Raw genomic sequence first — 22,489 nt, forward strand, 5'->3', positions numbered from 1 at the left:
ACATACAAAATCAGAGATGGGAGCTTGTTTTCCATGCAGTCAAATTTGACAAGCTAAATTACAGAAAATGCGAAGATGGGAATGCTTATTTGAAAAGACTAATTAAAAAAAAAAAACTTTTAAATTTTTTTTACCATATCAATGTTCCCAAGCGTTGATGCATCTAGTTGTATTCTTCCACCAAAGGTAAGATCATGGTAGTAATAAGAACATATCCCTTTAATTTAGGATTAAATTTTAATCCAAAAAATCTCAATTTCTGGCATTTTTAATATTATTAAATTAATTAATTGACAATTCACATCTGTTGGGAATAAATTTGACTCTATTACTTTCAAAAAGTTCAGCACATGCAAAAGAATGATATAATGACAAAAAAGAATGATTATACATTTACATGAACATCTTCAATGTCGGGTCCTCTTTGTCATATACTAGTAGTAGAAACACACGACATATTAAATTACGTATTAATACAGAGTTCAGATATTGTTAGGATTTTGTCATTTGTTTTTGATTTCATAAAGAGAAAGTCGGTTATCGTTCTAAAAACTTATACATTCCTGCAGTTTTGGAACAGACCAAATATTTGCTGATCATGAGTTCATCCCGGCATTTATTTTTCAGCTTTTGATAAGGTGACATTTTTTCTGACACAACGATATTTAAACAAAAATTCGATCGTTATTTGTTGCTTTACCTTTTACTATTGATAACGTTGTATCCATGGCAAAAGAATACAGGTAGATACATCAACGCTTAGGAGCATTGATATGTCAAAAAAACTTAAATGTTTTATCAAATATAAGTAGATTTTTATATGTTTTTTTTGTACTACGGCTATTATAATTCGCGTTTTTTCAACAATTTTTACAAATTTAAATAGTTTTTCATTCAACATTTTCAATTCCAAAATTGGTTTGACAGTTCATTGTCCCAGCAGCTGTGTCGACGCGTCTACCTATATTCTTCTACCATGGTTGTATCGACAAAAACAATTTTTAAGAGTATTACTCTAGTTGAACTTGAAAATAGGATTTATCAACAACTCGATTCAAATTTCAATGAGAACATGGTATAAGTCTCTCAAATATCAAACGACGATTAATCGATTAATTGAAAGTCGAGTTACGTATCCCTGGTTTGTGTATTGTTATTTCGCGCCCAATTACAAAAGTGTGTGTGTGGTCTAGAAACAAATATTTATGTTCGTCAATTTATTTTTACAACTTTACAAACGAATTCAAAGATATTTTATTAAATAACTAAATTAGTTAAACAATTATATAAGAAACAACAATGGATGAACATAATACCAGCATGGAAGCATTAAAAGTGGATGAGGAAGATAATGTCAAAGAAACCTCAATGGAAGAAGATATATTGGGAGCACAGAGTTTGTTATTCTCCGAGTCAGAAGATGAAGGCGAGTCAGGTGTAAAAAAGAACAGTCCTCTGAAGAAAATCAGTCCGAATAACTCGAACAGAACCAAACGTATAGTGGACAGTGACGATGAGCAACCAATGGAAAATAAGGAAAAAATTGATGAGCAAGAATTTAGCAATGTGAACGAACCAACTACTTTGTCGAAGAAAAAGATATCTGCACTTATAGATTCTGACAGTGAAAATGAGGGCACCGAACATGATGTCGCAAAACAAAATCGGCTAATGTTGGTGGATTCTGATTCAGAAAATGAATCAAGAGCAGGAGAACCAGATTCTGATGGCGCTGAAGATGATGGAATCCAACATAAAAAGAAAAATAAAGAACAGAAACAATCTAGAGTGAATAAATTGAAGAAAAAATCAAAAAAGACAACGTCGTCGGAACAGGAAGATGATAATGGTTTTAAAAAGTCGAAAAAGAAAATATCCCAACTGGTGGACAGCGGTTCTGAAGAAGAAAATTGTGCCAACAGTGGCAATGATAGCGAAATGGATTTAGATGCATCGGTCAGAGCTTACAACTACGAAGAAAATAATAACGATGAGGATTTGTCAATAAAAACAAAGGATAAAAATAAGAAACCAGTTCGGGTAAAAACATATGAATTATCGAAGTTTACGATTCTGAAATTTCATAAACTTTTTTCAGGCTTCTGCCAAGAAGGCTATGGATGAAATGCAAGCCATTCAAAGTGAACAACAAAGGCTGCATCGAGAAGCCAGTATAAGGTGAGTTCCGTGGTATTTTGTGTGCAGTTCCAAATTATTTAGTTTGTTTTCTTTGTAGCATACCCTACCACAAACCCAAGAAACATACACTTCAAGATTTTCTAAATCGGAGGACAATCATTAAACCAGAAGCTCGAAATAGTAGTCCAATTGTGGAAGCAGTGCGATCTAAAAATTTAAAGATGTCACAAGAAGAATTAGAGGAATATGCGTCAGTATAAACGACAACCTTCTTTGATGAACTATATATATGAATCAGATAAGGAAAAAATTAACACTCCTACTTCTTATATTTCAGTAAATTAATGGAGGAAAGAGCTAAGGAAGCTACAGAATTCTTTAAATCCGAATCAGAAGATGACGAAAAAGAAGAATTCAAAGATAATGACGGGATTTTGGATAAGCCAACTGAAAAAGATCTCGACAAGACTGACCCTGAATTTACAGCACAATCAACTGAAAACGTGTCTGAGCCTCTTCAATTGACCGAAGAGGAAATGGCAGAGATTTTAGCGGGAGAAGAACAACAAGAACAAGAAGTTGCAGCAATGGATACAAACAAAGATATGCCATCTACTTCAAAAGTTCTTATAACAGAAGTTATTGAATTGCCGAAACTAGATATGAACACAGTGAAAATTAGTCCTGTAAAGAAGCCTCCACCAAAACCACAACAGACACCTAGAAATTCTTTAAATATAAAACAGATTTTGGCCACAAAAATCTTAAAGATAGCCCTTCACTAAGCGGCGATCCAAATAAGCTAATTGATTTAGAGACTGGAGATTTGGTAGAACGAAAACCAACAGGAGTGGAAAATCTTATGAAACGTTTAATGTGTAATGCCAAAGGACGAAAATCTAAAACCAATGAAGTTTGCAATATCCTATCAACGGATAATGGAAAACTTGAAATAACAAAAGTTAATGTTAGTCTTACTGATGAGAAAGATCCAACTACAAGTGAACCAAAACCGCGTGCAGCCTACTTTGAATTGAAAAAGAATCTCAAAGAAATAATAAAAAAGAAAAGACTGGAAGAATTGCATAAGAAACAGGAAGATGAAGTAGAGCACAGTAAGTGTTTAGAAGAAGACGATGAAATGGATCAAGAAGAATACGAGCCAGAATCAAAACCCCACAAAAAGGCTAGTGAATTAGAGGTAATACTTGAATAGAATCTCATGTGTTGACTTTTTAATAACAATCGAATGTTTATAGATCGACGATGAAGAAAATCCCCTGGAAGAAGGAGATGAACAAGACGACGAAGAAGAAAATGAACATGAAGACAAAGAAGAAAATGAAAATGATGACGAAGAAGATACAAAATTAAAAGTGAAAGATGAAATCGAAGTATGTAAACTCTTTATTGATCAAGCATTTTATATTAATTTTTTTTCTCAAACCAGATGGATGATGAAGAAAATCCTGTGGATATTTCAGACGAAGAAGCTGATGATGATGCGGAAGACGAAGATGATGATAGTGACGATGACAACGATGACGAACTAACCGAAACAAATCCTGAAAATAAAATCAAACGTACACGTATTATAAAAACATTTGAGGATTCCGATGAAGAAGACGTTGACAACGATGATAGAGATTTTCTTAAAACACAGCCACCACAAACCCAACCAAACATATTCGATACACAAGCATCCACAAAACTAGATGAAGAAAGTGAGTTAATGGGTTTGTGTTCCGGAACATTTGATATTACCCAAAAACCTCCATCGCCCAATGCTTTGATGTCACAAATACCTCTAACACAAAATCAAGGCAAACCACTGGATGATGATGAATTAATGGAATTGTGTTCTGGTACATTTGAGGAGGCAGTGGGCGCAACTCAGCAGACCGAAGTCAAAGGGGAGGTCCAGCAATTAAAGTGCAATAAAATTTTATCAAGCGACGAAGACGATGAGACAACAACAAAAGCACCGAGAACCAAAAAGTTAACCAAGAAGTTAAAGAAGAAAGCAGCCAAGCTCGGATTCTCAGACGATGAAGAAGAAGAGGAGGAAATAGCACAAGGCGGTAACAGTGACGAAGAAGATGATGCAGACGAGGAACAAGAAGAATTACCCGCAGATGATGAACTTGCTACATTTGTGGATTATGACTCGGAAGAAAATGAAATTGTTGTGCAAATGACAAAGAAAGATTGTCTCAAGAAGGCAGCAAATTTCTTGGAAAAAGAAGCAGAGCTTTCCGAATCTGAGTGGGGTAGTGCAGATGAAGATGAAAAGAATCTGGATAAATACGACATAGAATTGGGTGATGAAGACGAATTCGACAGAGAGAAATTACGTTCTGAACTGGAACAAATACATGCGTACGTATTATATAATGTTATGATTGCTGAGTTTATATTCAAAAATTTTGCTATTTATTTTTAGACGAAAAATGTTGGATGATGACTTGCGCGAAGTGAGAAAAATTCAAGATATGCTCTTTGAAGATGAAGAAAAAGATGGCGTGGGTCGTCAGAGACAGTTTAAATGGAAGAATGCTGAAAGTGGATTTAGTCTGGACGATGGACCGAGAGATGAAAATGGCGAAGCTAACAATGGTGGTGATAGCGGAGATGAATTGAATGAGCATCAATGGCGTAAAATACGCTACGAGAGGGAACAGTTTCTTAAGGAGAATGGCCTTAAACCAGATTCCCAAGATTTATCTGCCACCATAACAAATGCAACACTAAATGCCACAAGCTCTACCACAATGGTTAACGTCTCCCTAGCAACTAAAAAGATACAAGTTATTACTGCAAAAAAGACTTCTGTAAAAGTAATGATTCTACAACGGCTACACCGTTCCTAATCTCGAAAGGCTTAGCAGCTATGAATAAGAAAACTGTGCGTGGCTCTTTTCTTGTACGTGACAAAGAAACTCTGAATAAATTAGCAGGGCTTACTAAGGGAAGTGCCGCCATGGCCAATCCCACTGGTGATGATGCAGCTGGTACTGTTTCAATAAAAAGTATTAAACCCAAAAATTTTGTGTTTGCAACACTCACCGAAGAAGAACATGAGAATATGAAACGCAAAGCAGATGATTTATTAAATAGCAGCAATGAAAATGGCACAAATTTCATGAAGAAACCAAAATAGAACCGCGCCGAGATAAATGTTTCATCGATCAGTTGTTGTAAAGAAACGGAGTTGGTGCTGAAAAAAGAGAACGAGTGGTTTGTGATAAATGTAAGATAGTTCATGCATTTTATATTAAAACAAGGGCCTGCTTTTGGCAGGAAATTTTTTATGAAAAATGTACAGATATCTATTAAATTTTTAATGTTATACAAATTTTCTTTTAAACCTGTTTTATTCAATGAAATTATGTAGGTAAAGGTAAGTAGAAAAGGTCTTATCTCCACTCTCCTAATACAAGCATTTCGAATTGTAGTTGAAATAATTCAAATTTCGAAGGAATATGGTGTAGATGATATTTATTTTTTCACTAAAAACTTGCTTATATCTGTAGCTAAAAGAGACTTAATGCCCGGTTGTTTGATATTACACAATCGGAGAAGACTCTTTTGAACTTGTTAATTAATACTCATTTCTTGTTTTTTCTTTGTGCCGTCACGATGCACTCATGTCAAAACAATATGCTCTCTTTAAAACAACTTTCTCACGGTGTAACTGTCACATAAAGGTAATTCCAAACGAAAGTGACTCAACCGTATCAAGATAACGGTTATCAAAGGTTTTTAGTAAATTTTAGAGAAGAGAGTTGAAAGTAAAATAAAAACAACTAATACTCTCCATTTGTTTGGTTGTTTAGAAGAATCTTTTCAGTTTGGAGAGAAAAAAGTGAAAAGAAAGTATGAGCCAAAGTAACAGCTAACTGATCATACTAGCTAATCATCGATTTTGAATGAAACAACAAACAAGCTTCCAAAAGATAATGTGTAAACCATTTAGACACAAACACGTACCTACATACATATGTACGTTTGCATTTCTACTATAAACTGCCATAGAAGAGCAAAGGTGATATGGTGTGGAGTACAATTCGTTTTAGTTTAACAAATTTCTTCAACGCAACGAGACACAAACAGAGCGGTCATGGGTTTAATTTGGACTTTAATCGATATATTTCTATTCGTTGAATTGGCCGTGGTTCTACTACTAACACTTCCAGTGATCAATGCCACAACATGGAATCGTTTCTTCAAATCTCAATTCCTGGCAATGCTTGCCAAGCAGGCACAAATATATTTTGCCATGCTGATTGGTCTATTAATTTTGTGCCTGTTGGAGGCATTGCGTGAAATGCAAAAATTCTCTAGCGAAAGCAAATCGGACTCGGAACATTTGGATGTTGAAATGCAACATAGTATGCGTTTATTCCGTGCCCAACGTAATTTCTACATATCGGGTTTCGCTATATTTTTGGTCTTTGTCATAAAACGCTTGGTCACTTTAATTTCGGAACAAGCTTTTCTGTTGGCACAAAGTGAAGCTTCGCTGAAACAGGCAAAGTCTGCAACGCAAGCTGCCCGATCATTAATGGAAGATAAATCGGTTGAGAAGGCCAAAGAAGCGGGTGAAGATAAACAAATTGATGAGGTAAGTGCGAAATGAATACAGAATTGTGGTTTTGGATAATAAGGATGAGGATGTTTTGAGAATTATATGGCTACCCTGAGAAGCGGCTTAAGCACAGGAAATATGGGAAAACACTGCAAATTAAAACAGAAAATTGTTTGAGACAAGTCCCCCATAAATGTCCGTTTAAAATCCGTCAGTTAGCCTAATAGGCAAAACAATAGAGATCCTTTCGAAATAACTCCTTCCTTGTCATTTTTCAAATAAAATTTTCATTCCTAAATATATAATCTCTGATTTTCGGCGTTCCTCGACACGCAAATGCAGTTCATATGTTCTATATCTTAGGAAGAGGAGTTCTATTTGTCTTCCATTATGTTCAAACAATGCATTAATGCAATGTTGATTCTAATGTAACTCTTGTAGGTGTACTTCCAGAAATACCGAAAAGATGTATTTTTGTTTTGGAAATTGGCACTAAAAATGTATATTTAAACTTTATTTTACATCATATTTGTTTACTGTGCTACCTAGTAGATATGCCTTGCTGATTTGTAAACGTCTAGAAATATTAGTGACATCAAGCAATATGGCAACACAGTGTACTTTTGACAGATGAAACGAAATAAACAAAAATAAAAGAGATGTTACCGGTCTAATATGCAGTTTTCTCTTTCACTCTCATTCGGTTGAAATGGTACAAAGGTGAGGCACTTAAAATACGTGTCTCAAAATATTTCATCAGTTGGTTACTCAGCAAGCAACGAAACGACGAATATATAAATAAGGGAAAACGTAAGAAACATTTAAAAAAGTTAATTTTGAGAAAGTTAAAAGTAACGATTTGGATATTCCTTTACCTATTCGGAGCTATTAACGGTCAACATATAGTAAATATAAAGGCATTTTCTTAAACGTTTTTCAACAGCTTTCTTATACTTGGAGACACACAGTCAAGCGAAATCCAAGGAAAGGGAATCTATTTTAAGATCACAACTAAAAGACTTAGACGAATCGAATAACTTCGAAAGGTGACACACCACCATGAGTCTTGTCTGGACTTTGATTGCTGGCTTCCTTTATGCCGAAATAGCCGTGGTACTGCTATTAGTCTTGCCTGTTGCCAGTCCGTATAAATGGAACCGTTTCTTCAAATCCAAATTTTTGGCCATGCTGGCCCGGCAGGCTCACTTATATTTCTTCCTAATAATGGGAGTCTTGGTGCTCTTCCTGCTGGATGCCATTCGGGAAATGCGTAAATATTCACACCACGACCACAGCAGCGATGTACATTTGAATGTTGAAATGCAACATAGTATGCGTTTGTTCCGTGCTCAGCGTAATTTCTACATATCTGGATTTGCAATTTTCTTGGTCCTGGTCATTCGTCGTTTGGTCACCCTGATTTCGACTCAGGCCAATCTCTTGGCTCAAAGTGAAGCTTCAATGAAACAGGCCGCCTCTGCTTCGGCAGCTGCTAAGTCATTGATGGCCGAGAAGAATACCGAAAAAGCTAAAGAAGCAACCGAGGATGCTACATTGGGAGAGGTACGTTGTAATAATCAAACAATAACAACAAAATGTATTTGTATTGTTTTTTTTTGGAAGTGAAGAGTTCCATTCTCCTTCACTCACATTAATTAGTATTTCGTTTTGTTTTTTGAAAATTCTATTTTTGTATGACGTGTTTTTGCAAAAGTGTATATTTAAAATGCGTACATATTTTGGCTGCGAGAGTGAATGAGTGAGTGTGTTGTGTGTGTTGGAAGATTGCACAAAAATATGTTGATATTAATTTTTGTCTGGGCCAATATAGCTTACAGCAATTTTTTGGTTACTATTAGCTAAGTAGACCCTTTGCCAGATGCGTAGCCATATAATATTTTAAATGGGGATATGCAACAACAAAAATAGTGTGGGGAATTGCTAATAGCTATAGGTATTAAAAATATTTTTGTTTATATTCAACTCGAATCGAAACTTAGCAGATTTGCTAGAAAAGAAATCTATCACTTCTAAAGAAATAAGTGAAAAACCGATATTATCCGTCATATCAGGGCCAAGGTTGAAGAATAAAGATAGCCGCATTGACACTGCTGCTGGGAAAATGAAATGTCAAACCAATTTTGAAATTGAAAATTCTGAATGAAAAAAAAAAAAAAAATGAAATTTGAAAAAATAGTTGAAAATGCATATCAGAACAACCCACGATTGGGGTCGCATATGAAAAAATATCAAAATCTAATTATTAAAAAAAATTGACAAGAATACCCTCTACCATTTGGAACGAATTTGGCAATTCTCAAAAATAATAAAATCCGTTAAAAATTCTGTTAAAATCTTAAAAATACCGAATATAGCTGTTATACTAGGTTCTATACGAAGACGTGGACCTGCATGGACAATTTTCTTTCTTAGGCTGTAGTATCAATTCCGATGAATATTTATTTATTTCAATTCATTTGTGATACAAAGCCTCCAAGGCCAATAATGTGTATCAACTTGCATTAAATAATATAACCTGAGCTTAATTTATTTAAAACTATTTCTACTTTTACTCCAATTAAAAAAAAAAAGAAAAGTTGGCTCCCCAGCCATTAAAACAAATTAAACTATTTTACTACATAAAAAATTCAGTAAGGGGCATCTTTATTCTTAAGTTGTGTATTATATAATATATTTACCATAAACTACATTTAGGCATAACAAAGATGTGTTTTGAAATAATTGCAAAATCTTGAGGCTATCGCTAAAATCGTAAAAATACCGGATATCGGAAGGTACCGTTATATGGGGGATAAATGTGGACCTACATGGCCCATTTTCAATACCAAAAGTCCTGCGGATATATATACATTTGAATAAAATTTTATCAATCTACTTCAATTCGTTCGGAAGCTAGAGTGATTTCCACAGACGGACGGACACGGCAAAATCGACATAGAATTTCATGCTAAGAATATATATACTTTGTGGGTTGTAAAATGTATATTTCAAGGTGTTACAAACGGAATGACAAACTTAATATACCCTTCATACTATGGTGGAGGGTATAAAAAACATTTGGAATGGTGTTTTCCTTTCGCAATTACTTTCGTGATGTCACATTACATACAAACCTTTCTCAATTGATATTTTCCTATTTTCACCCGTTTTCATGTTCTTAATAGGATACAACTTAGTATAGCTACCATTGTGAAATCGGTTCCGATAAAGCTCCTCACATATATGTATTTATTACGAGAACCTACTAGATTCACCCAATGTTTTGTCCTACTTGTTTACGGCTCCGGACGACTTTTATTTTTTTCCTGTTTGGCTTAGTTTGTAAGACAAGTATTTCAAATGTTTTATTTTCCCCATAAATTTATACAAAAGTCCTTTTCTTTTATGATAAATCAATAATAGAAATTCTAATTGGCCCACAAGTTCTCAAAAAAAAAATCGATATTCTAGAACAGTTTCTGTATGTCGAATGGAAATAAATGCGAAATTTTGGAATGTCATTTTAATTGAATAAATATCAAAACTATGAATAACATACATTTAGGGGGTTTCTTTTGCCTTAATTTTATTTCGACATAGAAAAACAGACCCATATTTTTGCGAAGTAATTCCAAATTGTTGTTTTACTTTAACCTATTAATTATTATTATATTAATTATTATTATTTGCTCATTTTTATTCAATATTTATATATGACAATTTGCCGCAGCCGCTTGATATAATATAAAATGAGTTCTTGTACATATCTCTGTATAGAAAATAATGCGCTTTTACCAAAAATGCTGTCTACTTTTGGTATACCCACAACAATTGTTGGTAGATTTTTGCATGCATTTCTGATTGTTGTTTCTTGTTCGTTTTTGTTTTTTAACAAACAATTTTGTTTGCCAAAAAAAAAAGAAAACACTATCCTCTTGTTTTATGTTTTTGTTTTATATATTTACATTTCTATATTATTTTTAACAGCTATCCAGCTTAAGGAGACGTGTACAAGGACTCACAGCAAAGCTAGCACAACATCCCATTTCATAAGCAAAACGAACAAAATATATTTCAATCAATAACTGTGTTGATTTCTCTTGAAGAAATGCACGGTATCCTCCCAACACTTGAGGGCATACAAAACAATACTATGCAATTTGAATTTTAGCAAAAAGACCCAACACAAACGATCTATCCTATCTATCCTTATTAATCCAAAACGACTCATAACGAAATCAACAAAAATACATATATTAAGTGTATATGTAATAGTTGTGTTGTTTTTGTATTTATTAAGTTTACCCACAGTATTGTTTATAACGATTTTTAATGAATAATCTATGTTTATATAGATAGAATAACGAGCTGCGAACTAAGCCTTTTTTTACATACTAATATGTCTTTTTATATTAGATTACAAAATTGAAAGATCGCATCCATGAGCTTACTGCCGAATTGAATCGTGAAAAGAAGGACAAGGAAGCCCTGAAATCTCAAGCCGAAAGTTTGAATAAGGAATATGATCGTCTCACCGAGGAATATAGCAAATTGCAGAAGAAAATCACCATTAGTGGTGGTGCTGGCGGCAAGGGCGATTCCAAAGATGATTAAATAAACAACAATGTATTTAGCTTCGTTTTAAACTCTACTTGAATACTTATTGAATGAAAAGGAAACATCTAAGATGTCAAGACTTTCTTCTTTATCGCCCAGAAATGAAATATGTGAAAGGAGAATATCAAACGAATGTGACTTAGCTATATATAAGTTGCCGGCAAACGAAGGAGGCAACGCTAAAAATAAGTGTATATGTTAATTAAAGGATATTAAAGAATATGCATTATATTTTGTCTTTTTCTTTTTTTTATAAAACATATATATTGAAAATGTATTTTTTATATTGATGTAACATTTTTTTCTTTAGTATTTCCTTTACTTATTTATATTTAATATTTATGGTGTTTTTGTTTTGTTTGCGCAATCTAACGATAACAAATCTCTCAACAAAAAATTCTTTACTTTCTATTCTTTCATCACTTTATTAGTTTAAAAATTTTGTAATTAATAAATATAAATTTTTAAAATCAAAAAAATCTACAGTTTTCTTGGAAATTAGCAGCTGATCTTTCTTATTATACAGGGTGAGAAAAAAAAATGCAACGAAGTCAAAAGCCATAATTTTTACATTTTTTTTTAATTTTTATTGAAAGCGGTATAAGCTCTTGCATTTTTTGGAATTTCAATGGTTTTACCCCGCTCATTTTTCAATATTTGCGAATGGAATATTGCGATATGTTCAGCTCACAAGCCATTTTTCGGCCACTGCGATGCGGGTTTCGATAAAGCGATAAAACTCTTGAATATGTTATTGAATTCATATCTCTTGCATTTTGTTGTGGTGACTCATAACATAATTGTGAATGTAATCAACTACATTAAGTATTTTTATGGAACATGATAACACAGGTTTCGAAATCTTGGGCTTTTGTATCATAAGTTAGATAAATTCCACACTACCTGTGGGAATTTCTATTGAATTCATGGCATAACTTCTGAAACTCCATTAAAAATAACAGTCAGAAGAAGTTACAACCATTGTTATTTCCATTGGACAAACTTTTTAGAAATCGGATAGGACGGCCAAAAATACTTAAAACCTTGGATAAATGATTCGTGCATAGACAGATCTCAAAAGCATGGAATTATATTCTTCCTTGTAAGAAGCTATAAGAAAAAAAGAGAAAGAGGGACAGCAGAATTAAATACAGGGTGAGATAAAAAACTGCAACCAACTTCAGACTGCTGTCATTTCTATGCCACTCGTCCGACAGCTGTTAAAATTATTCCAGTGACAGTTCATTATATTGTTTTCAAGCAAACAAAAGCATTTTGGTAAGAATGTACCAGGAAAGAAGTTGTTATCCTAATTAGGACGATATTTTTTTTTTGGAGTGAATACAACACTTTCCAAGTATAGGGTCCCAAAAAGTATCGCTTTTTTCTTTGCCATTTCCACAACAAATAAGATTACAACAACATAACAGTGTCTAGAGCAGTGTCCAATGCATATAATGAAGCACTTCAACTTGTAAGCGACTTATAAAAGTTGATATTACTACATCTAACTTGCAGATATTAAATAGTTTTAATAAATTGACATAATTTTGACCGTTTTAGAATGCGACTTTTACATTTACACATAATATTTCATTTATAATTTTTAATTTTACTTACAATTTTTATTTTTTAACTTTTTGTTGACATATCATGTCACCGCTACCAGTGCTGATGCGACTACCTAATACCTCTGCTTATGTCAATATCACATAACTTGCAATGTGGCAACGCTAACATTATCAAAAAGTACATGACGTGTAAAGAATTTGTGTGGCCGATTAATTTAATGTGAAAAGAGAATTGACTAAAAAATATAAGAAAATAAATGTTTTAATTTCAATTGTGGACTTTATTAACTCTCAACCGCATATCTACATTAAGAACAAAAGAAAGATTTCCACAAACACACACAAAAATGTTGACAAACTTCGAATCGAAATCGGCACGAGTCAAAGGCTTGTCTTTCCATCCCAAAAGGCCATGGATCTTGGCAAGTTTGCATAGTGGTGTAATCCAGTTGTGGGATTATCGTATGCACACCTTGTTGGAAAAGTTCGATGAGCACGATGGCCCAGTGCGTAGTGTGGCTTTTCACCAACAAATGCCACTGTTCGTTTCCGGTGGCGATGATTACAAGATTAAAGTATGGAATTACAAGCAGCGACGTTGCATTTTTACGCTATTGGCTCATTTGGATTATGTACGAACAGTGGCATTCCATCATGAATATCCCTGGATTTTGAGTGCATCCGATGATCAAACTATTCGCATTTGGAATTGGCAATCGCGTAATTGTATTTGTGTATTGACCGGACACAATCATTATGTGATGTGTGCCCAGTTCCACCCAACAGAAGATCAAATTGTTTCGGCTTCTTTGGATCAGACCGTGCGTGTCTGGGATATTTCGGGTTTGAGGAAGAAGAATGTGGCTCCAGGACCGGGAGGATTGGATGAACACCTAAAGGGTCATCCAGGAGCAACAGATCTTTTTGGCCAAGCCGATGCTGTGGTTAAACATGTTCTGGAGGGTCATGATCGTGGTGTAAATTGGGCTAGTTTCCATCCCACATTGCCACTTATAGTATCCGGTGCCGATGATCGCTTGGTGAAGTTGTGGCGCATGAATGAATACAAAGCTTGGGAAGTGGACACATGCCGTGGCCATTACAACAATGTGTCATGTGTCCTGTTCCATCCACGTCAAGACCTCATCATTTCGAATGGTGAAGATCGCAGCATTCGTGTTTGGGATATGACCAAACGCCAGTGTTTGTATACATTTAGAAGAGATGGAGAACGTTTCTGGATTCTTACTGCCCATCCCACACTCAATCTTTTTGCCGCCGGCCACGATGGAGGTATGAAGAACATTTCTAGTATATAACATTTCTATTTACTCCATCTTTCAATTCCAGGCATGGTTGTTTTCAAATTGGAACGTGAGCGCCCCGCTTATGCTGTACATGGCAATATCTTGTACTACGTGAAGGATCGTTTCTTGCGCAAACTTGATTTTACCACTACCAAGGACACAGTGGTTATGCAATTGCGAGGTGGTGGCAAATCACCGGTTCATAGCATGTCCTACAATCCAGCATTGAATGCAGTTCTTTTGTGTACACGTACCAACAATTTGGAGAACAGCACATATGATCTGTGTCAAATCCCCAAGGATGCAGAATCTCAAAGTGAAAATGATAGCAAACGTTCATCGGGCATAACAGCGATTGGGTAGCCCGTAACAGATTTGCTGTACTCGATCGCAATCAGCAGCTTGTCATCAAGAACTTCAAGAATGAAGTTACCAAAAAGATCCCCACATTCTGCGAAGAGATATTCTATGCCGGTACTGGTATGCTGCTTATTCGTGATCCTGAATATGTTACCTTGTACGAAGTGCAACGTCTCGTGTCTGTGGGTTGCATTAAGCTACCCAAGTGTCGTTATGTAGTCTGGTCTCCGGACATGTCTTTGGTGGCTTTGTTGTGCAAGCATTCAGTCACCATTTGCGATAGACGTTTACAGTACCTCTGTACCATACAAGAAAATTGCCGTGTTAAATCGGGAGCCTGGGATGATTCAGGTGTCTTCATTTATACCACCAGTAACCATATCAAGTATGCCATTACAAATGGAGATCACGGTATTATTAGAACATTAGATTTGCCCATTTACTTGACACGTGTCAAGGGTAACCAGGTCTTCTGTTTGGATCGTGAATGCCGGACTCGCGTACTTCATATAGATCCTACCGAATACAAATTCAAATTGGCTCTTATCAATCGTAAATACGACGAAGTTTTGCATATGGTACGCAATGCCCGTTTGGTAGGTCAAAGTATTATTGCCTATTTGCAGCAGAAGGGTTATCCAGAAGTTGCATTGCATTTTGTCAAGGATGAAAAGACAAGATTTGGCTTGGCCTTGGAATGTGGCAATATTGAAATTGCTTTGGAGGCTGCCAAGGCTCTGGATGATAAGGATTGTTGGGAGCGTCTGGGTCAAGCCGCCCTCTTGCAAGGTAACCATCAAATTGTGGAAATGTGCTATCAACGTACCAAGAATTTCGACAAGCTTAGTTTCCTTTATTTGATTACCGGCAACTTGGAGAAGCTTAAGAAAATGAATAAAATTGCTGAAATTCGCAAAGATGTTTCGGCCCAATACCAGGGAGCTTTGGTGTTGGGTGATGTCAAGGAACGTGTGAACATCCTGAAGAATTGTGGCCAAATGTCCTTGGCGTATTTGACTGCAGCCACCCACGGTTTTGATGAACAAGCCAACAATTTGGCTGAAGCCATTGCCCAGGAGGGAAATCCTTTGCCTGAAGTGAATCCAAATGCTACTCTGCTAAGACCACCTGTACCAATTCAACAAGTGGAAACCAATTGGCCATTGTTAAGTGTTTCGAAGGGCTTCTTTGAGGGCGCCATGTTGACACGTGCGAATACAAGTGCTACAGCTAGACAAGCTTGAACGTAAATGCTGATGCTGCCCTTGATGTGGGTGCCGGCGATGGCTGGGGAGCTGATGCTGATTTGGGTCTTGATGAAGATGGCGATGATGAAATGCATGATGCCATTGGCGATGAGGGTCTGGAGGGCGTTGCTGATGAAGGAGCCGGCTGGGATGTTGGCGATGATGATTTGGTGGTTCCCGAAGAGCTTGCATCGAAAATCAAGGCATCTGCATTGGATAGCGGCTACTATGCTGCTCCCAATAGGGGTCTATCTGCACCGCAGCACTGGGCCAATAATTCACCCTTGGTTCTGGATCACATTAAGTCCGGCTCTTTTGAATCTGCTTTCCGTTTGTTAAACGAACAATTGGGTATTGTCAATTTCCAACCATTTAAGGCATTGTTTATGCAGAATTATGCCTGTGCCTCAACGAGCTTTACTAGCATGCCTAATTTGGCATCACTGTGTGCTTACCCACTACGCAATACCAATGAAAACAATGTGAAACAACAACGTCCCGCATTGGGTATTAAATTAAACGATTTGGTGCAACGATTACAGGCTGGCTATCAATTGACAACGGGTGGCAAATTCTCTGAAGCTGTGGAGAAATTCCATTCAATTTTAATAAGCATTCCCCTATTGGTAGTCGATACCAAACAAGATATAGCTGAAGCCCAACAACTGTTGAAAATCTGCACGGAATACATTCTCGGCCTGAAGATGGAAACTGCCCGCAAAGGCTTGCCCAAGTCTACATTGGAAGAACAAAAACGTCTGTGTGAAATGGCTGCATACTTTACTCACTGCAAATTGCAGCCTGTACATCAAATTCTTACCCTACGTACAGCTCTTAACATGTTCTTCAAATTGAAGAACTACAAAACAGCAGCATCATTTGCACGCCGTCTATTGGAATTGGGTCCACGTCCTGAGGTGGCACAACAGGTGCGCAAAATTCTACAAGCCTGTGAAGTTAATCCCGTCGATGAACATCAACTGCAATACGAAGAATTTAATCCATTTAATATTTGTGGCATTAGCTATAAGCCATTGTACCGTGGTAAACCCGATACAAGCTGTCCCTTCTGCGGTGCCTACTATGATCCACAATACAAGGGCAAGCTGTGTGCCGTGTGTGAAGTGAGTGAGATTGGCAAGGACTCGATTGGTTTGCGGATATCAAATTTGCAATTCCGATAAATGATGTTAAAAGCCTACCAACCGAAGATAATAGTATTTAATATTTCCATTTATTTTCTTTGCCTAATAAGCCTATAAAATCTATAATTATTTGTAAAATTCGCCCCGAAAAATATAATTTTATATTGATAAAATTGTTTCAATCTCCGAACGACATTCTATTTCAATTTTTTATTGCCGAGTGTTACGAAAACAAAACCTATAAGGTTCAGAACACAGAATTATAGTTCATAGATTAATAATAAATATATACATAAATACCTAAAAAAAATTAATTCCGTATTTTATTTTCGTTGTTCTCCATAGAATCACATTCTGTGTCGGATCGGATTGGGAAGAAATTATGTCTCTCCAATTGATATTAAAGTCCTCCACAGCCGTAGTATACACTTTAAAATTGATATCACAGACAAGATGAAAAATACAGTTCAGAAACTTTTTGCCAATTTTATCGAGATTGATTCAGTTTTGAATATAGTTATCATATATGTATATCTTCCCACGATTTCACGTTTTTTGAGCACCAAATGGTGAATTCCACCCCAAAAAGGATGGGTTTTTGACGCATTCGACCAAATTTATAATTAAGCAAATATAACGAATATGGAAAAAATCGGTTCAAATATACTTCCTATATACTTCCTATATATTGGCCTGTCCCAGAACTGCAAAAATATATAATTTTTTACTAAGATAACCGTTTTTCAAAAAAAAAAAAAAAAAAAAAATCCAAAACTAAAAGATTGTTGCAGGTTCTGGAACAGGGTGAGATAAAAAACTGCAACAAAGTCAAACGCCGTAATTTTTACATTTTTTTTTTTTAATTTTATGAATGAAAGCAAAAATGTCAAATTTTTAGAATAAGTTTATATTTGTTCGAATTGGTCACCTTTGGCACAAATTATCCTGTTGGAATGTCCAAGGTCAGCGGCCAAACAAATACTCCCTCCAGAACATTTTAGCGATAATATTCGCCATTTATGCCGATGACACGGTGGATTAATACGAGCGGAGAGCGACCATCGACTGTTATGGCGGCCCACACATTCACCATGGCCGGCGCTTGAGTTCTGGTGGCCACTGGCCAACCGAAGATGCACATTTTCAGCTGACCTCTTTGGCAAGTAAAAACGATCATTTTGTTTTTTACAAACTGCTGGACAACGAATGTTTTCTCATCGGAGAAAACCAAATACGGCAGTTCAACACTTTCGGCCAAGCGAAGCAACTCTTTAGCTCTTTGAGTCTATTTTCTTTCTGTTGCGGTGTGAGTTCTTGCACTTTTTGAAATTTCAATGGCTTTACCCCGAGCTCATTTTTCAATATTTCCGAGTGGAACATTGCCACTTGTGGTTTTTTTAAGAATCACGCTTGAATTCCATCACGAATAACATTTTTCTGCAAAACTCACAAAATGCTTTTATACGCTTGTAAACAATATAATGAGCTGTCACTGAAATAATTTTAACAGCTGTCGGACGAGTTGCTTAGAAATGACAGCAGTCTGAAGTTGTTGCAGTGTTTTTCATCTCACCCTGTATGTTTTTATTTAAGTCTCAAAGCATGCTAAAATAATAAAATTGCTTTGTACAAAAACCTGAAGAATCTACTATTTTTGCCAATGTTTTCGATATCATAAAGGAAAATCGGAATCGTAGTAAAAGTTTTACATTGTTGAAGTTCCGGAACATACCACATGTCTCAAAGTCTTTAGCAATAGTATTAAGCCATTGTAAAAGAATATAGGTCGATGCATTAACGCTTGGAAACATTGATATATCAAATTTTTTAATATTTTTTTTTTCAAAAATAAGTAGATTTTTATATGTTTTCTTATACGACACCAATCGGATGTTGCCATGACATGCATTTTTAAACAATTTTAACGAGTTTGAATAGTTTTTCATTCAAATTTTGAATTTCAAAATTGGTTTAACAGTTCATTGTTCCAGCAGCTGTGTCGGTGTGACTACCTGTATTTTTGCACCATGATATTAAGCATTGTTTAATTTTACGTCGCCGTTGAAACGATTTTAATTTAGGCTATGCTATACGACCACTCAATCTGGCAACTCTTATAGCATTGCGCCCCTTTACCGTTATTCGCGGCATAAAAATTGCAGATTTAGTTTTTGTGAGTTTATTTGCATTAAAAAGTTCTTAAATTAATTAAATTGTCATTATTTTGATTTGTGAAATGTGTGTTTGAGTTTAAATCAATATTTTGAATTGTGTTCCGATGTGTGTGAACAAAAAATGGCAAAGAAAATCGTAATTGTTTTATGTGTGAAAGAAAAAAATCGCTCTGGAAACTTTTATTGACGGTATTGTACATCCGGTATTAAAGGCTACCATTTCGCGACGTGCGGTGGAATAAAATTGTCGTTAATTTTTCTAAAATTGTCATTGAAAATAATTATCGTTGTAGTCGCGTTTTTTTAAAGTGTGTGCGATAAGTGTTATAAAAATTAGAGTTTTCGTGAAAATGTTTCCATTCTTGTAGTTTCTACACCACATAATTGGAGACAATAGAAATAAATAATATATCTTCTATAACTAATGGGTTGTGAAAAACGGTAATGATCTTGGGAATTTGCTTCAAATTCCGCATCTTATCTAAAGTCCTTGCGTTTCAATATAATACTGAAACAATGTTTCCAATTATCCTGTTAACTAAGTTGAAGCTGTTCCTTTAACATTTGTATCTGATAAAATGACAATCATTAGGTTTTTTCAGTAGCACAGCTTTGGCTTATAATTGATCCCTGGAAGCTTCAAGGGGCATCTAATTTTCTTTATTCAGATGATTTTTCTTCTCTTTGAGATGCATACCAACTTCATCATTTTTATGGTCTCCATCTAGGAAAATTATGTTGTAGGTCTTAATATTCCAAATTCCAATTCTTGTTAGAATTCCCTTTCTATATTTACATTCATTCAAGTAGACTCAGTCGAATTTCATCCAAATTTGGATATTTTTGTATTCCTATTATTTGTCATCCATTGTGGTGTATGGTATACGGGTAGTTAGTGCTTCGTCTTAACTTTAAAATTTAATGAGATTTTCAACAAAATGGCCAAACAAGCAATCATATTCAATCGTAAGTTTTTACAATACAGTTTTTACAGTATTTTATAACAAATAATTTATTTTTATGTTTCTAGATGTCTACAATTGTTCCTACGTGACGTGGAAACATCAAGTAAGCTGATAGCATTATGATAAATGTTCTATATATAACTGTATTATATGTATTGCGTTAGATTCGGACGGGCATAACTTTTAATCCCATGCAACATTGGAGAATTAAATATGTCCGAATGCATACACCCGAATATTTGTCGATACTTTTGTGTCATTTGAAATATAACGTATGTCCACCCTAGAATCCTTTAAATTACATAAGAATTAAATATCTTAATGGAACTTGTTACCAGTTATTGGATATTTGTTGGCATTTATGGGCCGAAACTTTTCTGCCATCAATTGAGAGTAGCAAAAATCCCAAATACCGTATCTTTCTGAAGCTTTTTTTTTACAAAATTTCCAAAAAAAACCGGAATTTCTTTAACATTTGTTTTCAGAGTGTCTGCCGATATTGCCATCCTATCAGTGAAGGGGTGGACCGATACAACCCATCTTCACAGCGGATCTTGTGTTAGTAGAAATAATGAGATGTGTGAAATTTGAAGAAAACATGACATTGACTCCAATTGTCTTGAAACGGATTTGGTCCAATAAGACCTAAAACCGTTTGTTATATATCCCGGTCTGCTAGTAAAACAACTGTTGCCTTCAGGTAACTCATAACAACTGAGTGATGGTGTTTATTACATATGCTTACATCGATAGTAGTTTAGTAGTTACTGAATACGTAACGTATACAACACCTCTCCCTCTCTTATAACAAAAATAATAAAATGAATTCAATAAAATACTATTAGCTAAAAACTCCGAACACTAATACCTTTCAATCCGTATCGATAACATAATCATTTAGTCGATGAGGTCGCGTATATTCCTCCTAGGATTCGTTCTTATGTTGACTGCCTCGCCATTCCCTGCTGGCTCTTCAAATCCGATGAATGCTGACCCCGGAGAACTTGGGGGCGTTGCGAAGGACTGATCTCGATTGTCTGACATCACGCATTCGTCTGTTGCTTCTCGTTCCGCATTACTCATACTTGTATTTCTCTCTCTTCTCCAAAGTCAAATCTGATGGCTCATAACTAGCACTATGTGTTTCCTCAACTTCGTTATCCAGCATTACTCTGCCATTAATCTTTCTCAATGATCAATGTGTCTGTTCCAACACCTACCATCTTCAGCCTCACTTTGTAATGCAAATCACCAATTCTCTCTCTTACTATTCCAGGCTTCCACTTAAGCTTATCCATATAATCCCGAGCCATTACAGCGTCTCCTACTGCTAACTCTCTTGTAGTTTTTTGTCTTTCGGGGTCTCGGACTTCATTGTTGGGCAGTAGGAGGTCCAATCTGCTTTGTATTTGTCGCCCAAACATCGTCATAGCTGGTGATTATTCGTGACCGGGTGAATTGCTCGTCGATATGCCAATAAAATTTGATCAATTTTTCGCTGTACTCCTCCTACGAGGCATGCCTTCAACTTGGTCTTGAAAGTTTGTATAAACGTTCTGCTTGACCATTCGTTGCAGGGTGGTACGGTGCCCCCAACTTATGCATGATACCATTTTGTTTTAAAAACTCTTGAAATTTCGCGCTTTTGAACTGCGTCCCGTGGTCGCTGACTAGAATGTTTGGTATTCCAAATTGCGCAAATATACTTCTACATACTTCGATTGTTGTCTCCGTGGTAATGTCTCGAACTATCCTTACCTCCGGCCATTTACTAAAAGCATCCACCAGTACAAAAAAATATATTTGCCCAAAAAGGGACCAGCGTAATCCACATGCACCCTTTCGAAAACTTTCTTCGGAGGTAACCAGCAATGAACCGGTTCTTTCTTTACATCTGGTCGCCCGATCTGGCATTCATAACAGTCAGCAACCGCTTTTTCAATGTCCTTATCTAAATTTTTCCACCAACAATACGCTCTGGCAAGTGACTTCATTTTGATACACCAAATGTCCCGAATGTATTCTTGTATTATTCTAGTTCTCAGCGGTTTTGGCACATACACTCTTATGCCTCTTAATAAGCATCCTTGTTGCAAGCTAAATTCGGATGGGTCGATTCCAAACTGTCGGCAGGATCACACTTCCGGCCATATGACAAACTGTCTACTAAACGTCTTACTTCCGCATCTTTTTTGTGGCTTGTCCTAATTCCTTGACGGTGATTGGAAATTCTCAATTAATTCCATTTCAATTTGATCAATCTCGCTGATTGTTTTGCTGCATTCATTACGGAAGCCTCGATAGCGCATCTGCATTCCCATTCTCCTTAGATTTACGCAAACGAATCTTGTAATCAAAAGATTCCAGGAATACTGC

The 22,489-nt window shown here is 35.7% G+C and overlaps 3 protein-coding genes across 5 annotated transcripts; all 3 read left to right on the forward strand.

Annotated features, from left to right (window-relative positions):
* The first annotated feature begins 1,156 nt into the window (after positions 1-1,156).
* LOC101898513 (claspin) lies at positions 1,157-5,494 on the forward strand. The gene is given in 10 exon segments (XM_005188996.4): positions 1,157-2,040; positions 2,099-2,178; positions 2,237-2,389; positions 2,477-2,889; positions 2,892-3,340; positions 3,399-3,533; positions 3,590-4,518; positions 4,583-4,979; positions 4,982-5,294; positions 5,297-5,494. Coding segments are annotated over 10 exon segments (3,654 nt in total). The 5' UTR covers positions 1,157-1,299; the 3' UTR covers positions 5,341-5,494.
* Positions 5,495-6,039: 545 nt separating this feature from the next.
* Positions 6,040-11,573, forward strand: LOC131800327 (B-cell receptor-associated protein 31-like). Of its 3 annotated transcripts, none has more exons than XM_005188993.4 (3): positions 7,379-7,537; positions 7,671-8,290; positions 11,144-11,573. In XM_005188993.4, exons 2-3 carry the CDS (start codon positions 7,787-7,789, stop codon positions 11,339-11,341), a joined length of 702 nt encoding a protein of 233 aa, XP_005189050.1. In that variant the 5' UTR covers positions 7,379-7,537; positions 7,671-7,786; the 3' UTR covers positions 11,342-11,573. The 3 variants fall into 3 exon arrangements, with proteins under 3 accessions (XP_005189051.2, XP_005189050.1, XP_011294776.1); XM_011296474.3 differs by having other exon boundaries at positions 10,715-11,212; XM_005188994.4 differs by lacking the exons at positions 7,379-7,537; positions 7,671-8,290 and adding an exon at positions 6,040-6,763.
* Positions 11,574-13,070: 1,497 nt separating this feature from the next.
* On the forward strand, positions 13,071-17,235 carry LOC131803950 (coatomer subunit alpha-like). The gene is given in 4 exon segments (XM_059125933.1): positions 13,071-14,208; positions 14,266-14,574; positions 14,577-15,818; positions 15,821-17,235. Coding segments are annotated over 4 exon segments (3,690 nt in total). The 5' UTR covers positions 13,071-13,262; the 3' UTR covers positions 17,014-17,235.
* The last annotated feature ends 5,254 nt before the right edge of the window (positions 17,236-22,489 follow it).

Source organism: Musca domestica, unplaced genomic scaffold (genome assembly GCF_030504385.1).
Source record: "Musca domestica strain aabys unplaced genomic scaffold, Musca_domestica.polishedcontigs.V.1.1 36, whole genome shotgun sequence".
Lineage (NCBI taxonomy): Eukaryota > Metazoa > Arthropoda > Insecta > Diptera > Muscidae > Musca > Musca domestica.

Bases quoted from the DNA above. Each gene is read 5' to 3' on its own strand.
- LOC131800327 (XM_005188994.4), top strand. From the start codon at position 6,260: ATGGGTTTAATTTGGACTTTAATCGATATATTTCTATTCGTTGAATTG. The intron at 6,764-11,143 runs GTAAGTGCGAAA...TTTTTATATTAG, and splicing joins AAGATAAACAAATTGATGAG to ATTACAAAATTGAAAGATCG.